Source organism: Bufo bufo, chromosome 11 (assembly GCF_905171765.1).
Source record: "Bufo bufo chromosome 11, aBufBuf1.1, whole genome shotgun sequence".
In the NCBI taxonomy this organism is placed as follows: Eukaryota; Metazoa; Chordata; class Amphibia; order Anura; family Bufonidae; genus Bufo; species Bufo bufo.
Genome location: NC_053399.1, coordinates 97,957,055 through 97,973,612, shown reverse-complemented (window position 1 = coordinate 97,973,612; position 16,558 = coordinate 97,957,055). Strand labels below are relative to the sequence as shown.

The window sequence follows — 16,558 nt, the reverse complement described above, 5'->3', positions numbered from 1 at the left end:
TACAATGCAAGTCACTGGGGACGGATCCGTTTGACGTTGACACAATATGGTGCAATTTCAAACGGATCCGTCCCCCATTGAAAGTCAATGTAAATTCAGGAGTTAATATACCATAGGATCTGAGTTTTCTCCAATCCGATGGTATATTTTAACTTGAAGTGTCCCCATCACCATGGGAACGCCTCTGTTAGAATATACCATCGGATTTGAGTTACATCTGAAACTCATTTCCGACAGTATATTCTAACACAGAGGCGTTCCCATAGTGATGGGGATGCTTCTAGTTAGAATATACTACAAACTGTGTACATGACTGCTGCCTGGCAGCACCCGATCTCTTACAGGGGGCTGTGATACGCACAATTAACCCTTCAGGTGCTGCACCTGAAGGGGTTAATTGTGTGTATCATAGCCCCCTGTAAGAGATCGGGTGCTGCCAGGCAGCAGGGGGCAGACCCCCCCCCTCCCTCCCCAGTTTCAATATCATTGGTGGCCAGTGTGCGCCCCCCCCCCTCTATTGTAATTTCATTGGTGGCCAGTGTGCGGCCTCCCCTCTAAATACCCCCCCCGCCCGATCATTGGTGGCAGCAGAGATTCCGATCGGAGTCCCAGTTTAATCGCCCTGGGCCTCCGATCGGTAACCATGGCAACCAGGACGCTACTGCCCATGGTTACTTAGCAATATTACAATATTATAAGCATCATACTTACCTGCTGCGATGTCTGTGTCTGGCCGGGAGCTCCTCCTACTGGTAAGTGACAGGTCTGTGCGGCGCATTGCTTAATGATCTGTCACTTACCAGTAGAAGGAGCTCCCGGCCAGACACAGACATCGCAGCAGGTAAGTATGATGCTTCTAATATTGTAATATTGCTAAGTAACCATGGTAACCAGGCCTGCAGTAGCATCCTGTTGCCATGGTTACCGATCGGAGCCCCAGAGCGATTAAACTGGGACTCCGATCGGAGGGGGAGGGGGGGGGGGGGGGGATATGCACACTGGCCACCAATGATATTCAAACTGGGGAGGGAGGGGGGGTCTGCCCCCTGCTCTCTTATAGGGGGCTATGATATGCACAATTAACCCCTCAGGTGCAGCACCTGAGGGGTTAATTGTGCGGATCACAGCCCCCTGTAAGAGATCGGGTGCTGCCAGGCAGCAGGGGGCAGGCATGTACACAGTTCGTAGTATATTCTCACTATGGGAACGCCTCTGTGTTAGAATATACTGTCGGAGTGAAAACTCATCTCTGAAAAAGCTTTTATGCAGATGGATCTTCGAATCCGTCTATATGAAAGTAACCTACGGACGCGGATGCCAATCTTGTGTGCATCCGTGTTCTTTCACGGAACCATTGACTTGAATGGGTCCGTGAACCGTTGTCCGTCAAAAAAATAGGACAGGTCCATGTAGGGGCTGGATATATAAGGCACTGGGACGGGATACCAATCCCTGGTCAATGATGACAATCTCAGATTTACCTTCCATAGGATGAAGATGATGAGCGCCAGAAGCAGGAGACCCCCGATGACACTTCCAATGAGGATCCACAGGGACAGCGGCAGGAGGACGGGCTGCAGCAATTCCAAGACGCTCTGAAAACAGGTCACATGATCACTTCTTAAAGGGGTTGTGCCAGGAAACACATTTCAATCAGCACGTACATCGGAATACTTCTGTAATTTGTGTAGTGCTTTTTTCTTGTCCACCCCACTGAGGTGGTCAAGTGCTCAGTTTAAATCTTCAGCTGCCGCCACCGGGGGGAGCTCACTGCATCCATCTATGCTGTTTCCATGCACTAGCTAATGTATGCTGTAAGCTCCCCCTAGTGGTGACTGAAAGTAAGAGACTATATTAGGGCGAGTGGGCCACTAATGAGGAGTACAACATGTCCCTTCTCCTCAGTTACCTCTGTCCTGTGTTTTGCACTGTCGGTAAACAGGGCGCCATCTTCTTTTACGTCCAGGATGAACTCGCTGACTACTTTGACCGATCGAAACTTGGACTGGAAAACAGAAAGAGACATCCTGATGTGGAACTACAAGTCCCAGCATGTCATGGGCAGAAAGGGAGGGGGGTGTTAGACATGATTATCATCATCTCCCATAAAGCCTCGATTGATGCTCCAAACCCTGAGATGTCAGAGCATTGCATCCTGAGCCACTGTGACCACATGGGAGGGGGCGCCGAGCTGCACCCCCTATATGTTACACTGCAGCTCATTACACCCCTGACCTCTCTGCAGAACATCGCTCTCTCCTGACCGATACATAGTGATATATCCTGCAGATTATTACACCCCTGACCTCTCTAGAAAACTGCAGAACATGGCTCTGTCTTCTCTACGAAGTGATACATGCTGCAGATGGTTGCACTCACGTTGGTGAAGAAGTGGTTGTGGATGATCCTCAGGATGGACAGGGAGAGCTCCGCGTTCTTCTGCAGGGTCGGGATGCGGCAGGTGATGGTCTCGCACCAGCTGTTACTGCAGTTCTGATAGAGACAGATTATTGGGGTACATTATGTGCCCCGTCTTCACTAATTGCATTACGTTCCTCTCCTGAAATACTCTGTGCTGCTCCTTCCACTGTATAACTCACCAATATACTGGTGTGGCTCAGGTCTTCGGGGTGGAATGGCACCATGGCGGTCCTGGATCTGGTCATATTAGATAACATGCAGATCACCTATGAGACAGAGCGGAGGTTACTGTAATGTGGCCCCCCCCCCCCCTCCTCCCTTAAAAAAAAAAAAAAAAAGTCAGAAACTGCGTGACAACAGCACCCCCCATCTTACATCATCAGCTGATAATATCCTGGACACCGACATGAAGTAGAGGCCCCCGTAGCCCATGGCCGGCGTGTGGATGTGAACCGACACATTGTACATGGGGTAACAGTCCACATACTGCACCTGATGAGAGACGTAGACATCTATTATTAAAGGGGCACCCCGCAAATGTGTGTCGCCCTCTGTGGCAGCACGGTTAGTGCTTAGAACCTACCAGGGCAGTAAATTTGGCGCTAGAGGTCTGGCTCTGCCAGGTTAGTTGCAGTTCAAATAATGGACACTTGGTGGCAGCATTGTAGCATTATTATTATTTCTCTATTTCTGTGTGTGAGGGGAACACTGGGACCCCTCGCCCACAGACGTATGGCAGGGGCTGGGGTACTATTTGTGCTCTGTAGGACGTGGCATGTCATATAATGTGATAAGCACCCCCATCATTACCTTGAATTTCGTTATGAACTCTGGGCCGGGCTCCTGGGTGGACAGCAGGACAGGTTGTACCTCATAGCGGTTGAGGCTGGACTCTCTGCAAACACAATCCAGGTCAGTTAGGTAAAGCTTATGCTCCAGTCACATTCAAAGCTGCATCCACAAGCTTTATCTCCCATAATGCTGTGCAACTTGCACCTATGCTGTTAAAGAGGACGGTCTCTGCACAGGAGAGGATGGCAGAATTGCGAATGCAGCTCTGGAGGTGACTGGAATGCGGCATGATGTAACTTTGTGGCATTCCTACATATGTGATACTACAACTCCCAGCATACCCTGTGAAGCAGTATACGGATTTGAGGTCCTCACCTCTGAATGAAGAGCTCGGGTTCGTATCGGATGTGGGCGCTGAGCTGGGCACCGTTGTCATGAAGAGTCTCGTCTAGTTCAGTGTTGTCACTGGGAAGAGGGGAAGGGTCAAGGCACATTTCACCCCTGGCCAGGCACCTGGCAGAAGCTCAGCAGCGCCCCCTTACCTACTGGCCGTGAGCCTAATCTGCACTCTGTTTAAGAGACTGGTACAGCTGTACTCAAACTCCAGGACGAACGCCACCTGCAGGACAACAGAGGTCACATCTCCTCACATTCATGTCCCCAGACCGCCTGTCACCTCCCGTAGATTGCCCAAGTTCTTACCTTTGCCATGGATCTGAGGACGGGGTAACTGATGCTGCAGGAGCGGGTGCTGGGGGACAGCGTCGTGCACTCCACCTTACTTTGTGCATCTCCCTGGGAGAGAAATGATGATGTCATCACTGCAGTATTACTTCATCATAATACATAATAATAGTCTTTATATAGCGCCAACATATTCCGTAGTGCTTTACAGTTCAGCGGTTTATGTGCACACAGTACATCCTGCCCACTGTGTGACACTGAGCTGTGTATCTAACCCTACCATGTGTGATACTGCCTGCAGAGCTGAGTATCTAATCCTACCCTGTGTGATACTGTCTGCTGAGCTGTGTAACTAATCCTATATCATGTGTGATACTGCCTGCTGAGTTGTGTATCTAATCCTATCCTGTGTGATACTGTCTGCTGAGCTGTGTATCTAACCCTACCATGTGTGATACTGCCTGCAGAGCTGAGTATCTAATCCTATCCTGTGTGATACTGCCTGCTGAGTTGTGTATCTAATCCTATCCTGTGTGATACTGTCTGCTGAGCTGTGTATCTAACCCTACCCTGTGTGATACTGTCTGCTGAGCTATGTATCTAATCCTATCCTGTGTGATACTGTCTGCTGAGCTGTGTATCTAATCATATCCTGTGTGATACAGTCTGCTGATCTGTGTATCTAATCCTATCCTATGTGATACTGTCTGCTGAGCTGTGTATCTAATCCTATCCTGTGTGATACTGACTGCTGAGCTGTGTATCTAATCCTATCCTGTGTGATACTGTCTGCTGAGCTGTGTATCTAATCCTATCCTGTGTGATACTGTCTGCTGAGCTGTGTATCTAACCCTACCATGTGTGATACTGCCTGCAGAGCTGAGTATCTAATCCTATCCTGTGTGATACTGCCTGCTGAGTTGTGTATCTAATCCTATCCTGTGTGATACTGTCTGCTGAGCTGTGTATCTAACCCTACCCTGTGTGATACTGTCTGCTGAGCTATGTATCTAATCCTATCCTGTGTGATACTGTCTGCTGAGCTGTGTATCTAATCATATCCTGTGTGATACTGCCTGCTGAGCTGTGTATCTAATCCTATCCTGTGTGATACTGTCTGCTGAGCTGTGTATCTAATCCTATCTTGTGTGATACTGTCTGCTGAGCTGTGTATCTAATCATATCCTGTGTGATACAGTCTGCTGATCTGTGTATCTAATCCTATCCTATGTGATACTGTCTGCTGAGCTGTGTATCTAATCCTATCCTGTGTGATACTGACTGCTGAGCTGTGTATCTAATCCTATCCTGTGTGATACTGTCTGCTGAGCTGTGTATCTAATCCTATCCTGTGTGATACTGACTGCTGAGCTGTGTATCTAATCCTGTCCTGTGTGATACTGACTGCTGAGCTGTGTATCTAATCCTATCATGTGTGATACTGACTGCTGAGCTGTGTATCTAATCCTATATCATGTGTGATACTGCCCGCTGAGTTGTGTATCTAATCCTATCATGTGTGATACTGCTATGAGGTAGCTGTTGATGGTTTAGGGGGGCTTTGCTTACTTTGCTGTATATGCTGGAGAACAGGAGGTTTTTGGAGAACCAGACCTTCACGCTGGTGTTGTAGGAGTTTTCCCCGCGGTTCTCAAGCTCAGTCTCCACTGACACCTTCTTCCGCTCCCTCCGGATTATGGTTGGTTGATCCCTGGAGTTGGAAGGATAAATAGTAGAAGGTCCTGGATTATAAGGATCAGAACCAGAGCAGTGACGTTTTCAGCCAGCGTCTCACCTGGTGCCATTGATGTCCATATGAGCTCGGAGGGACAAATCCGTTATACACTCATTGTCCTCACCACAGTCCTTGAAGAAAGGAACCTGAAGACAAGGGGATCAGAGAACCTTTAGTGCTGTCTACGATGGTACGATGTTCTAGGTTCACCTAAGGTTCTAGGTAATGAAACTCACCAGTCTCTTCATAGAAGTAGGACAGCGGTCGTCAAGCACAGGACTGGACTCTGTGTCGCTTAGGTTAAAGCGCAGGTGGACGCCAATGGGTCTCAGATAGTCAGCGGTATCCTGAGAGAGAGAAAGAATGGGAGTTGTTATACAATGATGACTGGAAACATCTAATGGGGAAATCCACCTCCATCTTCTGACAGATCACAAGTGGGACAGTTATGTACCATGAAGCACTAAATTTCTTTGACATCAGATGGTAACCTCCAACAATGCTCCCCAAAAGAAATGTTGAGTCCAAGACTCTAAGTTGAAGGACTTTTCAATAGATGCCCAGGAGTTAGGGAATTTTACAATATCACCCTTTTGCCATATTGAAGTCACCCATCCCTCTCAACCCATGATCACACATTCATCTTAGGTTTTTGTTGAAGTCTGGGGCTCACAAGCTATCCAAAGACATCAGGAGTAACTCAGATGCCACCCTCTAAGGCTGGCTGTAGACATTAGAATATCTAAGGTCAATGGGGAATGCCAAATGTTGCTCTCACATTAGGTTTCAGAGGAACTTAGACCTGGTAGGGTCCACCAAGAAAAGTCTACATAGATAATGTCTTTTCCCCCATATCACTCAGCTTCCCTACCTGACCTATCCATTACAGTTAATAGCACAACGTTTTCTCCAGTCTCGCAGGTTCGATGCCTGGGGATAACATTTTATTCCGCCCTGTACTTGGAACCAAACATCCAAACCCTAAAATGCTATTGCATGCCCAAGTCATCTCCCGCCTGGACTACTGCAACATCCTCCTCTGTGGCCTCCCATCTAGCACTCTCACTCCTTCCAATCTATTCTCAACCCTGCTGTCCGGTTGATCCACCTCTCCCTTCGTTTCTCCTCTGCCAATCTCTTCACTGGCTTCCCATTGCCTGGCGAATTTTAATATTCTAAATACTAACGACGACATATATGGCTGTCCACAACCTGTCCCCTCCATACATCTGTGACCTGCTTTCTCGATACATCCCCACACGTAATCTCTGATCCTCCCAAGACCTCCACCTTTGTTCTCCTCTCATCTCTTCGCATAATCGACTACAAGATTTCTCACGTGCCTCTCCACTACTCTGGAACTCGCTACCCCAGCACATCAGGCTCTCCCCCAACATCCAAACCTTCAAGGGTAACCTGAAAACTCACCTCTCCAGGAAAGCCTACCACCTGCAATGAGCATGCTGCCATCACACAGCCAGATGAGCAGCATTAACCCTCACCACTGTTCTTCCCCCTTACCTTGAAGATTGTGAGCTCTTGTGGGCAGGATGCTCTCGCCCTCTATACCAATCTGTTATGGTATTTTTATATTATGTACGTGTAACCCCCTCCTGGTGTACAGCTCCATGGAATTAAAGGCGCTTTCAAATGAATAATAATAATGTATTACATCTCAACAAGACCAAGAATCCCAAAACAGCTGTCTACAGATGCGGGTCTTTTGTATGCCTGATACTGGTAGTCAGGTTTCAAGTTTTTTTTTAATGGGTCGGACAATGGCTTACAGGTCAGCAACCTCTAGACGGCACTAGAGACAGTTTGCATACTTTTTTCCCCAGGGAGCATTGCTTCCAGACTAGCTGGCTCTCTGCAGGAAGGAACTAGATGATTCTCCAAAATAAGTGATCAGTCATGAAGCTCTGTACTACTTAGACATCATCCCAATTTTTGGTAGCTCTTACTCACAATGACGTGGAATCCGAGGTTCATACAAGTCACTTTGCCCGTGGTCACTCGAACACGTTTGCTGAGGAGTTTTTGGAGGTTCTCATCAAACACAGCGCGGGGAGTAAGCTTCTTATCATCAAGGGACAGGTTGTAATGGAGTCCTACAAAAATGATGGAACATTCCTAATTTATAATAGTAACCAGTCAAGTTAATGGGAAATCGGTGTTGACCGTTATTTACCGACCGAAACGACTGTCCCATTTGCTGGGGGATTTGGAGTTGACAGAGAAGCAGATGGTGATGTTCAGGCAGACGGACTCCTTGCCTTGTCTCAAGCAATTTTTCTGGAGCAGGTTGATGGAGGTTGGGTTTATCAGCAAGGTGGCGTTAACACGAACAATGCTTCGAGACCTGAGGGGTGGGAGGAAACAAGGATCATACCCACATAGTCCAAGCCAGTTCTCCAGTGCCCAAGTCACCCGATCCACCCTCCCAAATCTCCAACCCATTTCATTTCCACCACCTTTCTCGTATGTGGATGGATCTGTACCTCAACACAACGACTGCTCCTTGGCTGCCGACAGTTAGGTCACCCAGCCCATCGCCATCCAGGTCCATCTGAGCGCTCACGCTGCGACCAAAGTAAGTGAGGCCGTGATGAAAAGAGGCCGAGTCTATTCTCTGACAACAGAAGAGGATAAGGGTTATCACCCTCCATCAAGGTTCACTTATTTCTGTCTGCTTTATTATTCTTGCCCCATACCTGCTTGTAAGATGGTATGACGGTATTGCGGTACCCATGGTAGATGTATACAGCCCCGCGATGGTTATCCTCTAGTGGTGCTCCAACCACTACATCGTTGAAGCCATCGTGGTTCAGATCGGGAGACCCTGACATGGCGTAGCCGAAACGGGAGTCTTGGACTTTGCGGTCAGAGTGCAATGTGCCATTCAGGTTTAACAGGAGCTACGAAAAAGTGATGAGCATTGTTTATACAAATGAGGAAGATAACTCTGCCCACTGGGTTATCGTGGTGACCACTACAGACAGCCCTTAGAGGGACGCTTCATCTTGGGGGATAATATAACATTGGCCAAGCTCTTAGAGGAACCTGTAGGATCGAGTTCAAGTGTCACCATGGTCAGATATCTGCAGAGCTACTGGTACAATCAAGCTTTACAGTGGTGTCTCGTGATTTGGTTCTTACCTGCCCCACCCGGTAGATATAAACACGTCCCGTTTCTTTATTGTGGTGTCCAAGGAACATTGGGGCAGCCACCAGTAAGACATCAGTGACACCATCTCCATTGACATCCAGCGGGCACACTTCACTGCCAAAATAGGAACCAATCTGAAGAGGGAAGAACATGGCGGAGAGATTAAAGCAGAAACAGAAAATATCTAACCACGTGTGAAGTATAGGTGTCCTGCCCAAGGTAAAATTATAACACTGCCACCTGGTGGTCATAAAGGATATTTCATGGGAAGAGACAATACTATTGACAGGTATTTCATTAGGTCTACTCACGGCTTCCTCACCTGTTCCCCCACCAAAGCCTGAGAGATGGTGACATTGCCTTTCCTGGACATCTCAAACAGAATGACCTTCCCCTTGTGTTTGAATCTGGGGGCTCCGGCTATATACATAGTCTTGCCGCTGCGCAGCGTTAAAGAGGATACGGTGTAACCTGGGGGAGTAATTACTACATTACAGTGGTTGTATAGGATTAGAAGAACATGGCTGCTTTTATCTAAAACAACGCCACCCCTGTCCACAGATTGTATGTGGTACTGCAGCTTAGCTCCATTCAGACACAACTCATGGACAGGCGTTGCACCCAAGAAAGTAGTTTCAAACTGGAGCCTGGATTGTGTTGATGGCACCACATGGCCATTGGATATGCACGTCAGATTACCCAAGTAGGCAGCATGTTTCTTCATCTTCACCGGAAACTCCTTCTCGAAGGCCGACCGCGGTGGCATAATCCGACTATTCCGGCTCTCCTTCAGAACTGCTCCGTCCCAGTCATATGCACCCACGGTGCCAAACAGGATACCGTCCTGTGGAGATCAAGTGACCATATAGCAAGGTTTAACCCCAAAAGTGTCACTACACTCCCAACTGAGATCATGGTGTTGTGCATCACATTGTGCTCTACTGGGACGACTGCTTTATCCCAGTTCTCAGGTAATGGGATTATACCCTAAAACATGATTGCGCCCTCTATAACCTCTCCCAGGATGCCTCATTAACATGGATCAGATATAGTAAGCCAATTGTGCCAGACAACACTGCACCTACAGGCTATAAGAGGTACTGCACCCTGTCAACAGAACTGCTAAAATGCCTGTCCCAGTAGACCCTTAGTAAAAAGATATGCTGGGTCTGAGCTGAGGCATCTTCAAGACGCTGCTTCTTTCCTTACCTCCAGGATGTGAATGGAGAATCCGACTTGTGACATCTCCAGTTCAAAAGAGCTTTCGTTCAACTCATGCGTCGCTGTAGAAAAAGCCCCAAAAATGGGTGTGGTAAACTTTAGTAACTGGTTTGTATATCTACTCAAAAATCAGGACACGCTATGAAATTAACCCCAATCCCCCCCAAAATCGTTTACCCAGCACAAAGATATATATCCATAATAGAATCCTGCCTTAGAATAGACTACAAATTACGATCTTATAGATTATCAGGATAAATGGTGTTGCTTCTCCACCTAGTGGATTGAAGAGGTACTACGCTAGATTTATTTTACCTTGTGGGGTCCATAAATAGTGATGGGGACAGAATAAGGGGCCCTGCAAGGTCTCTACCTTCTAAACTGAAGATTCTGTCTCCTAAAGCGTCCACAATGTCGTTCAGCGCTGCTTCATCAGTGACGTTAAAGAAGTATTTGTCATCTGGATCGCTGGCGATGTATTTAATCTCATTGATGAAGGAGTCCGGGTCCTGCTGTCTCCTCATATAGTTACCCAGCACCTAACGAGGTATAATGTAAGAAGGGGGTCACCTGAAAGTTATAATCATCCGTGTGGAGGTTTATTGCATATGTAACATACAGCAATGGCGTAACGGGTGATGTCCCGTTTCTCACATTCCGCCAAGGCGAGAGGCAGCTCATCCCCGTCATGTGACTCGCCATCTGTTACCACAATAAGAAGTCTAGTGGCGTCTTCCCTGCCACCCCTCTCAGGGCTGAAAGCTTCAGAACTGAAAAGAGACAAAAGTGCATATAATATATACAGGAGATGCCCAGGTTATACCAGCTGTACATATATAATTATATACAGGAGATGCCCAGGTTATACCAGCTGTACATATATAATTATATACAGGAGATGCCCAGGTTATACCAGCTGTACATATATAATTATATACAGGAGATACCCAGGTTATACCAGCATGCTCCATATCACTATATACAAGAAGATGTATAACTTATACCAGCTGTACATATATAATTATATACAGGAGATGCCCAGGTTATACCAGCATGCTCCATATCACTATATACAAGAAGATGTATAACTTATACCAGCTGTACATATATAGTTATATACAGGAGATGCCCAGGTTATATCAGCATGCTCCATATCACCATATACAAGAAGATGTATAACTTATACCAGCTGTACATATATAATTATATACAGGAGATACCCAGGTTATACCAGCTGTACATATATAATTATATACAGGAGATACCCAGGTTATACCAGCATGCTCCATATCACTATATACAAGAAGATGTATAACTTATACCGGCTGTACATATATAATTATATACAGGAGATGCCCAGGTTATACCAGCATGCTCCATATCACTATATACAAGAAGATGTATAACTTATACCAGCTGTACATATATAATTATATACAAGAAGATGTATAACTTATACCAGCTGTACATATATAATTATATACAGGAGATACCCAGGTTATACCAGCTGTACATATATAATTATATACAGGAGATACCCAGGTTATACCAGCATGCTCCATATCACTATATACAAGAAGATGTATAACTTATACCAGCTGTACATATATAATTATATACAGGGGATGCCCAGGTTATACCAGCCTGCTCCATATCACTATATACAAGAAGATGTATAACTTATACCAGCTGTACATATATAATTATATACAGGAGATGCCCAGGTTATACCAGCATGGTCCATATCACTATATACAAGAAGATGTATAACTTATACCAGCTGTACATATATAATTATATACAGGAGATGCCCAGGTTATACCAGCTGTACATATATAGTTATATACAGGAGATGCCCAGGTTATATCAGCATGGTTCATATTACTATATACAAGAAGATGTATAACTTATACCAGCTGTACATATATAATTATATACAGGAGATACCCAGGTTATACCAGCTGTACATATATAATTATATACAGGAGATGCCCAGGTTATACCGGCTGTACATATATAATTATATACAGGAGATACCCAGGTTATACCAGCTGTACATATATAATTATATACAGGAGATACCCAGGTTATACCAGCATGGTCCATATCACTGTATACAAGAAGATGTATAACTTATACCAGCTGTACATATATAATTATATACAGGAGATACCCAGGTTATACCAGCTGTACATATATAATTATATACAGGAGATACCCAGGTTATACCAGCTGTACATATATAATTATATACAGGAGATACCCAGGTTATACCAGCATGCTCCATATCACTATATACAAGAAGATGTATAACTTATACCAGCTGTACATATATAATTATATACAGGAGATACCCAGGTTATACCAGCACGGTCCATATCACTATATACAAGAAGATGTATAACTTATACCAGCTGTACATATATAATTATATACAGGAGATACCCAGGTTATACCAGCATGCTCCATATCACTATATACAGGGAGATGTATAACTTATACCAGCTGTACATATATAATTATATACAGGAGATACCCAGGTTATACCAGCTGTACATATATAGTTATATACAGGAGATACCCAGGTTATACCAGCTGTACATATATAATTATATACAGGAGATACCCAGGTTATACCAGCATGGTCCACATCACTATATACAAGATGTATAACTTATACCAGCTGTACATATATAATTATATACAGGAGATACCCAGGTTATACCAGCTGTACATATATAATTATATACAGAAGATACCCAGGTTATACCAGCTGTACATATATAGTTATATACAGGAGATACCCAGGTTATACCAGCTGTACATATATAATTATATACAGGAGATGCCCAGGTTATACCAGCTGTACATATATAATTATATACAGGAGATGCCCAGGTTATACCAGCTGCACATATATAATTATATACAGGAGATGCCCAGGTTATACCAGCATGGTCCATATCACTATATACAAGAAGATGTATAACTTATACCAGCTGTACATATATAATTATATACAGGAGATACCCAGGTTATACCAGCATGCTCCATATCACTATATACAGAAGATGTATAACTTATACCAGCTGTAAATATATAATTATATACAGGAGATGCCCAGGTTATACCAGCTGTACATATATAATTATATTCAGGAGATGCCCAGGTTATACCAGCTGTACATATATAATTATATACAGGAGATACCCAGGTTATATCAGCATGGTTCATATTACTATATACAAGATGATGTATAACTTATACCAGCTGTACATATATAATTATATACAGGAGATACCCAGGTTATACCAGCTGTACATATATATTTATATACAGGAGATACCGAGGTTATATCAGCATGGTTCATATTACTATATACAAGAATATGTATAACTTATAACCTAGGTATCTCCTGTATATAATCATATATGTACAGCTGGTATAAGTTATACATCTTCTTGTATATAGTGATATGGAGCATGCTGGTATAACCTGGGTATCTCCTGTATATAATTATACATGTACAGCTGGTATAACCTGGGTATCTCCTGTATATAACTATATATGTACAGCTGGTATAACCTGGGTATCTCCTGTATGTAATTATATATGTACAGCTGGTATAACCTGGGCATCTCCTGTATATAATTATAAATGTACAGCTGGTATAACCTGGGTATCTCCTGTATATAACTATATATGTACAGCTGGTATAACCTGGGTATCTCCTGTATGTAATTATATATGTACAGCTGGTATAACCTGGGCATCTCCTGTATATAACTATATATGTACAGCTGGTATAACCTGGGTTTCCCTTACGTCCTAACCAGCAGCACATGTGGGGGGTTTATCCGCCCCAGTGAAACTGGTAGGACAGACGGAATATTTAATGAAGTAAAGTAATCAAATGAATCCACGCCCCCACTACCTCACTATAAGAGGCCAAACCCCCCATACATCAGTGTGTTTTTTTCTGTCCTTGGGACTGCAGGACAGGCGGGGGCAGCCATTTGGCTGCCGTACTCTTAGATTATATGCTAACCTTGTGTTTTTCTTTCAGGGTTGCAGCTTATCTGATGGAAGCTGTTACTGCCGTGAGACAAACTCCTGCTAGGCACGGAGCTTCCTGTTTGGCTTCCTCTCATCACCTGCGGTAGCTTGTGTGCCAGCGCCCTCTGGTGGGCTGTCGGTGAACAGCAATGATTAAAGTTTGTTCAAACCTGGCGTCTGACGTCACTTTTGGGCGCCAAATTTGAATATATAAAGCCTCCAGTCCTTCCAGGCTGTGCTGTTTGCAGCCTTGGGTTGGTTACTGAGGCAAACTACTTTAGTTACCAGCTTTCCTGTTCCTGGTAGGTTTTCTGCTTCTTTGTTTATCTAATGAATAGACCTTGTTCATTCATTATAACTTTTTCTCTGCAGATAATGTCCTCTGCCGGTGATGGAGATCGGTCTGGGCGCAAGACGTCATCCAAGCGCAAGCATTTGGCGTGTAGGGATTGTGACACCCCTCTAGCAGACTCCTATGAGTTTAATAGGTGTCCCTCTTGCCGTCCTCCTCCTCTGCCTCCTGATACGGAGCCTACCATACGGGACGTAGTAGTCTGGGTAAAGGACTTTGTGGAGTCCTCAATGAACACCCTAAGGGATTCCGTGTCATCCAGAAGACCCAGTGTCCGATCTCCTCTGAGACCCACTCCTATGCAGGAGGAAGCCTACCATACCGTGGACGAAGTCCATTCCTCTGAGTCTAGCGGGGAGGAAGAAGAGGCTGTAAGGTACTTCTTTCCTGTAGAGAAGACCCAGAGGTTACTTAGATCCATCCGGTCGGGGGACCAGGATGTTGATCCCGGGGAAGCTTCAGAGTCCACCTCTAGGGGGCCAAGGGCCTTCAAAGTGGACGAGACTCTGTCTCGGTTAATGAAGCTAGAATGGAAGCATCCTGAGAAAGCGCCGGTCATCTCAAAGCGCTTCAAATCCATGTACCCGATTGTGACATCCCAATTAGACCAGTGGGGCACTGTGCCCAAAGTTGATTTGGCAATTGCAAAATTGTCTAAGAGGACTCTGGTCCCGGCTGATGACGGCTCCAACTTACAGGACCCGATGGACAGGCGGGTAGAATGCACCTTGAGAAGGTCTTACTCCACCGCTGCTGCTGCTGCATCTGTGGCTATATCCACTACGGAGGTAGCCGTCTTCCTCCAAAGACGCCTCCGACAGGTGCAGTCGGATATCGACTCTGGCATATCCCGTGATGACATCCTGGCGCAGTTTAAGTCCATTCTACTGGCCGTGGAATTTCTGTGTGACTCCGGCCCACAGCAGTTAAAATTAGCCTCTAAGGCTATGGCCCTCTCTTCAGCGGGTAGGAGACCACTATGGCTAAAACCTTGGGTGGCAGATAATGCCTCCAAGTATAATTTATGCAGCCTCCCTTACGAGCCAGGAAGGCTTTTTGGGGCTGAACTAGACCGCATTATGGAGGGTCTTGCCGATAAAAAAGGTAAATGCCTCCCTCAAACCCCTAGGGGTAGGGGTAGGCAGGGTAGAGGGTCCAGACCCTTTCAGGGCCAATCCAGGCCTCAGCGAGGCCGTGGGTCCAGAAGGGGAGGATCATATCGTTCCGGTGGGAACAAAAACAATAAAGCCGACCAGTGACGGCCCTCCCCTTCCGTCAGATCCAGTCATAAATTTGACTCCTATTCTTTCAGACCTCCCAGTCGGAGGCCGTCTAACTTTTTTTCTAAATACCTGGACAGAGTTTGTTCCAGATCCCTGGGTCCTGAATATAATAAGGACAGGGTACAGGATAGAATTTTTATCTGTTCCCCCAGAAAAATTTGTTTTGACAAGATTACTTCCGCGCGAGAAGCAAGCGGTGTTGGAGGAGTCTATACTGGAATACAGGCGGAAAGGGGCCTTGGAGGAGGTTCCTCCAGAAGAGATTGGATCCGGCGTTTATTCGCCAGTTTTCCTTGTTCCCAAAGCCACAGGAGGTTGGCGCATGATCATAGATCTCCGCTACCTCAACCGATTCATAAAGAAAAGGCGGTTCCGGATGGAAACCATCAAATCGGTAATCAGCATCCTGAACCCAGGGGACCTGATGGTTACACTGGATCTAAGGGATGCCTATCTCCATATCCCTGTGTGCCAGGCCCACAGGAAGTATTTACGAGTGGCAGTGAGTCTCAGGGGGACGGTGAAACATTTTCAGTTTGCCGCGCTTCCCTTCGGCATCACAACCGCGCCCTACATCTTCACCAAAGTGGTAATAGCTGTAGTAGCTCCCCTCAGATTGAGAGGCCTGGAGATCATTCCATATCTGGACGATTGGCTTCTAAAAGCCCACTCGGTAGAGACGCTTCATCTTCATCTGCTGCAGGCTCAGTCCTTCCTCCAGCGCTTGGGCTGGATTATCAATTGGCAGAAGTCAGAGATTTCTCCCTCCACCACCAGGAGGTTTCTAGGGTTCATAATAGATTCTGCCAACATGACGCTCTACCTTTCTCCGGAAAGGAAGTTAC

General features: G+C 45.7%; 1 protein-coding gene across 1 annotated transcript in view; it reads right to left on the bottom strand.

The window, feature by feature from the left end:
• ITGA10 (integrin subunit alpha 10) overlaps positions 1 to 16,558 on the bottom strand; it is a 40,416-nt gene that overhangs the window by 3,124 nt on the left and 20,734 nt on the right. Inside the window, exons 8-29 of the mRNA XM_040412852.1 lie at positions 10,642 to 10,792; positions 10,396 to 10,561; positions 10,011 to 10,084; positions 9,501 to 9,645; positions 9,124 to 9,272; positions 8,792 to 8,935; positions 8,347 to 8,550; positions 8,134 to 8,264; positions 7,828 to 7,994; positions 7,601 to 7,743; positions 5,869 to 5,979; positions 5,693 to 5,778; positions 5,467 to 5,608; positions 3,916 to 4,008; positions 3,756 to 3,832; positions 3,589 to 3,678; positions 3,232 to 3,316; positions 2,797 to 2,913; positions 2,601 to 2,687; positions 2,380 to 2,493; positions 1,910 to 2,005; positions 1,482 to 1,595 (exon numbers count right to left, since the gene is read on the bottom strand). Of these exons, the coding sequence (XP_040268786.1) occupies positions 1,482 to 1,595; positions 1,910 to 2,005; positions 2,380 to 2,493; positions 2,601 to 2,687; positions 2,797 to 2,913; positions 3,232 to 3,316; positions 3,589 to 3,678; positions 3,756 to 3,832; positions 3,916 to 4,008; positions 5,467 to 5,608; positions 5,693 to 5,778; positions 5,869 to 5,979; positions 7,601 to 7,743; positions 7,828 to 7,994; positions 8,134 to 8,264; positions 8,347 to 8,550; positions 8,792 to 8,935; positions 9,124 to 9,272; positions 9,501 to 9,645; positions 10,011 to 10,084; positions 10,396 to 10,561; positions 10,642 to 10,792 (2,686 nt within the window). The remainder of the gene's footprint in view (positions 1 to 1,481; positions 1,596 to 1,909; positions 2,006 to 2,379; positions 2,494 to 2,600; positions 2,688 to 2,796; positions 2,914 to 3,231; positions 3,317 to 3,588; positions 3,679 to 3,755; positions 3,833 to 3,915; positions 4,009 to 5,466; positions 5,609 to 5,692; positions 5,779 to 5,868; positions 5,980 to 7,600; positions 7,744 to 7,827; positions 7,995 to 8,133; positions 8,265 to 8,346; positions 8,551 to 8,791; positions 8,936 to 9,123; positions 9,273 to 9,500; positions 9,646 to 10,010; positions 10,085 to 10,395; positions 10,562 to 10,641; positions 10,793 to 16,558) is intronic.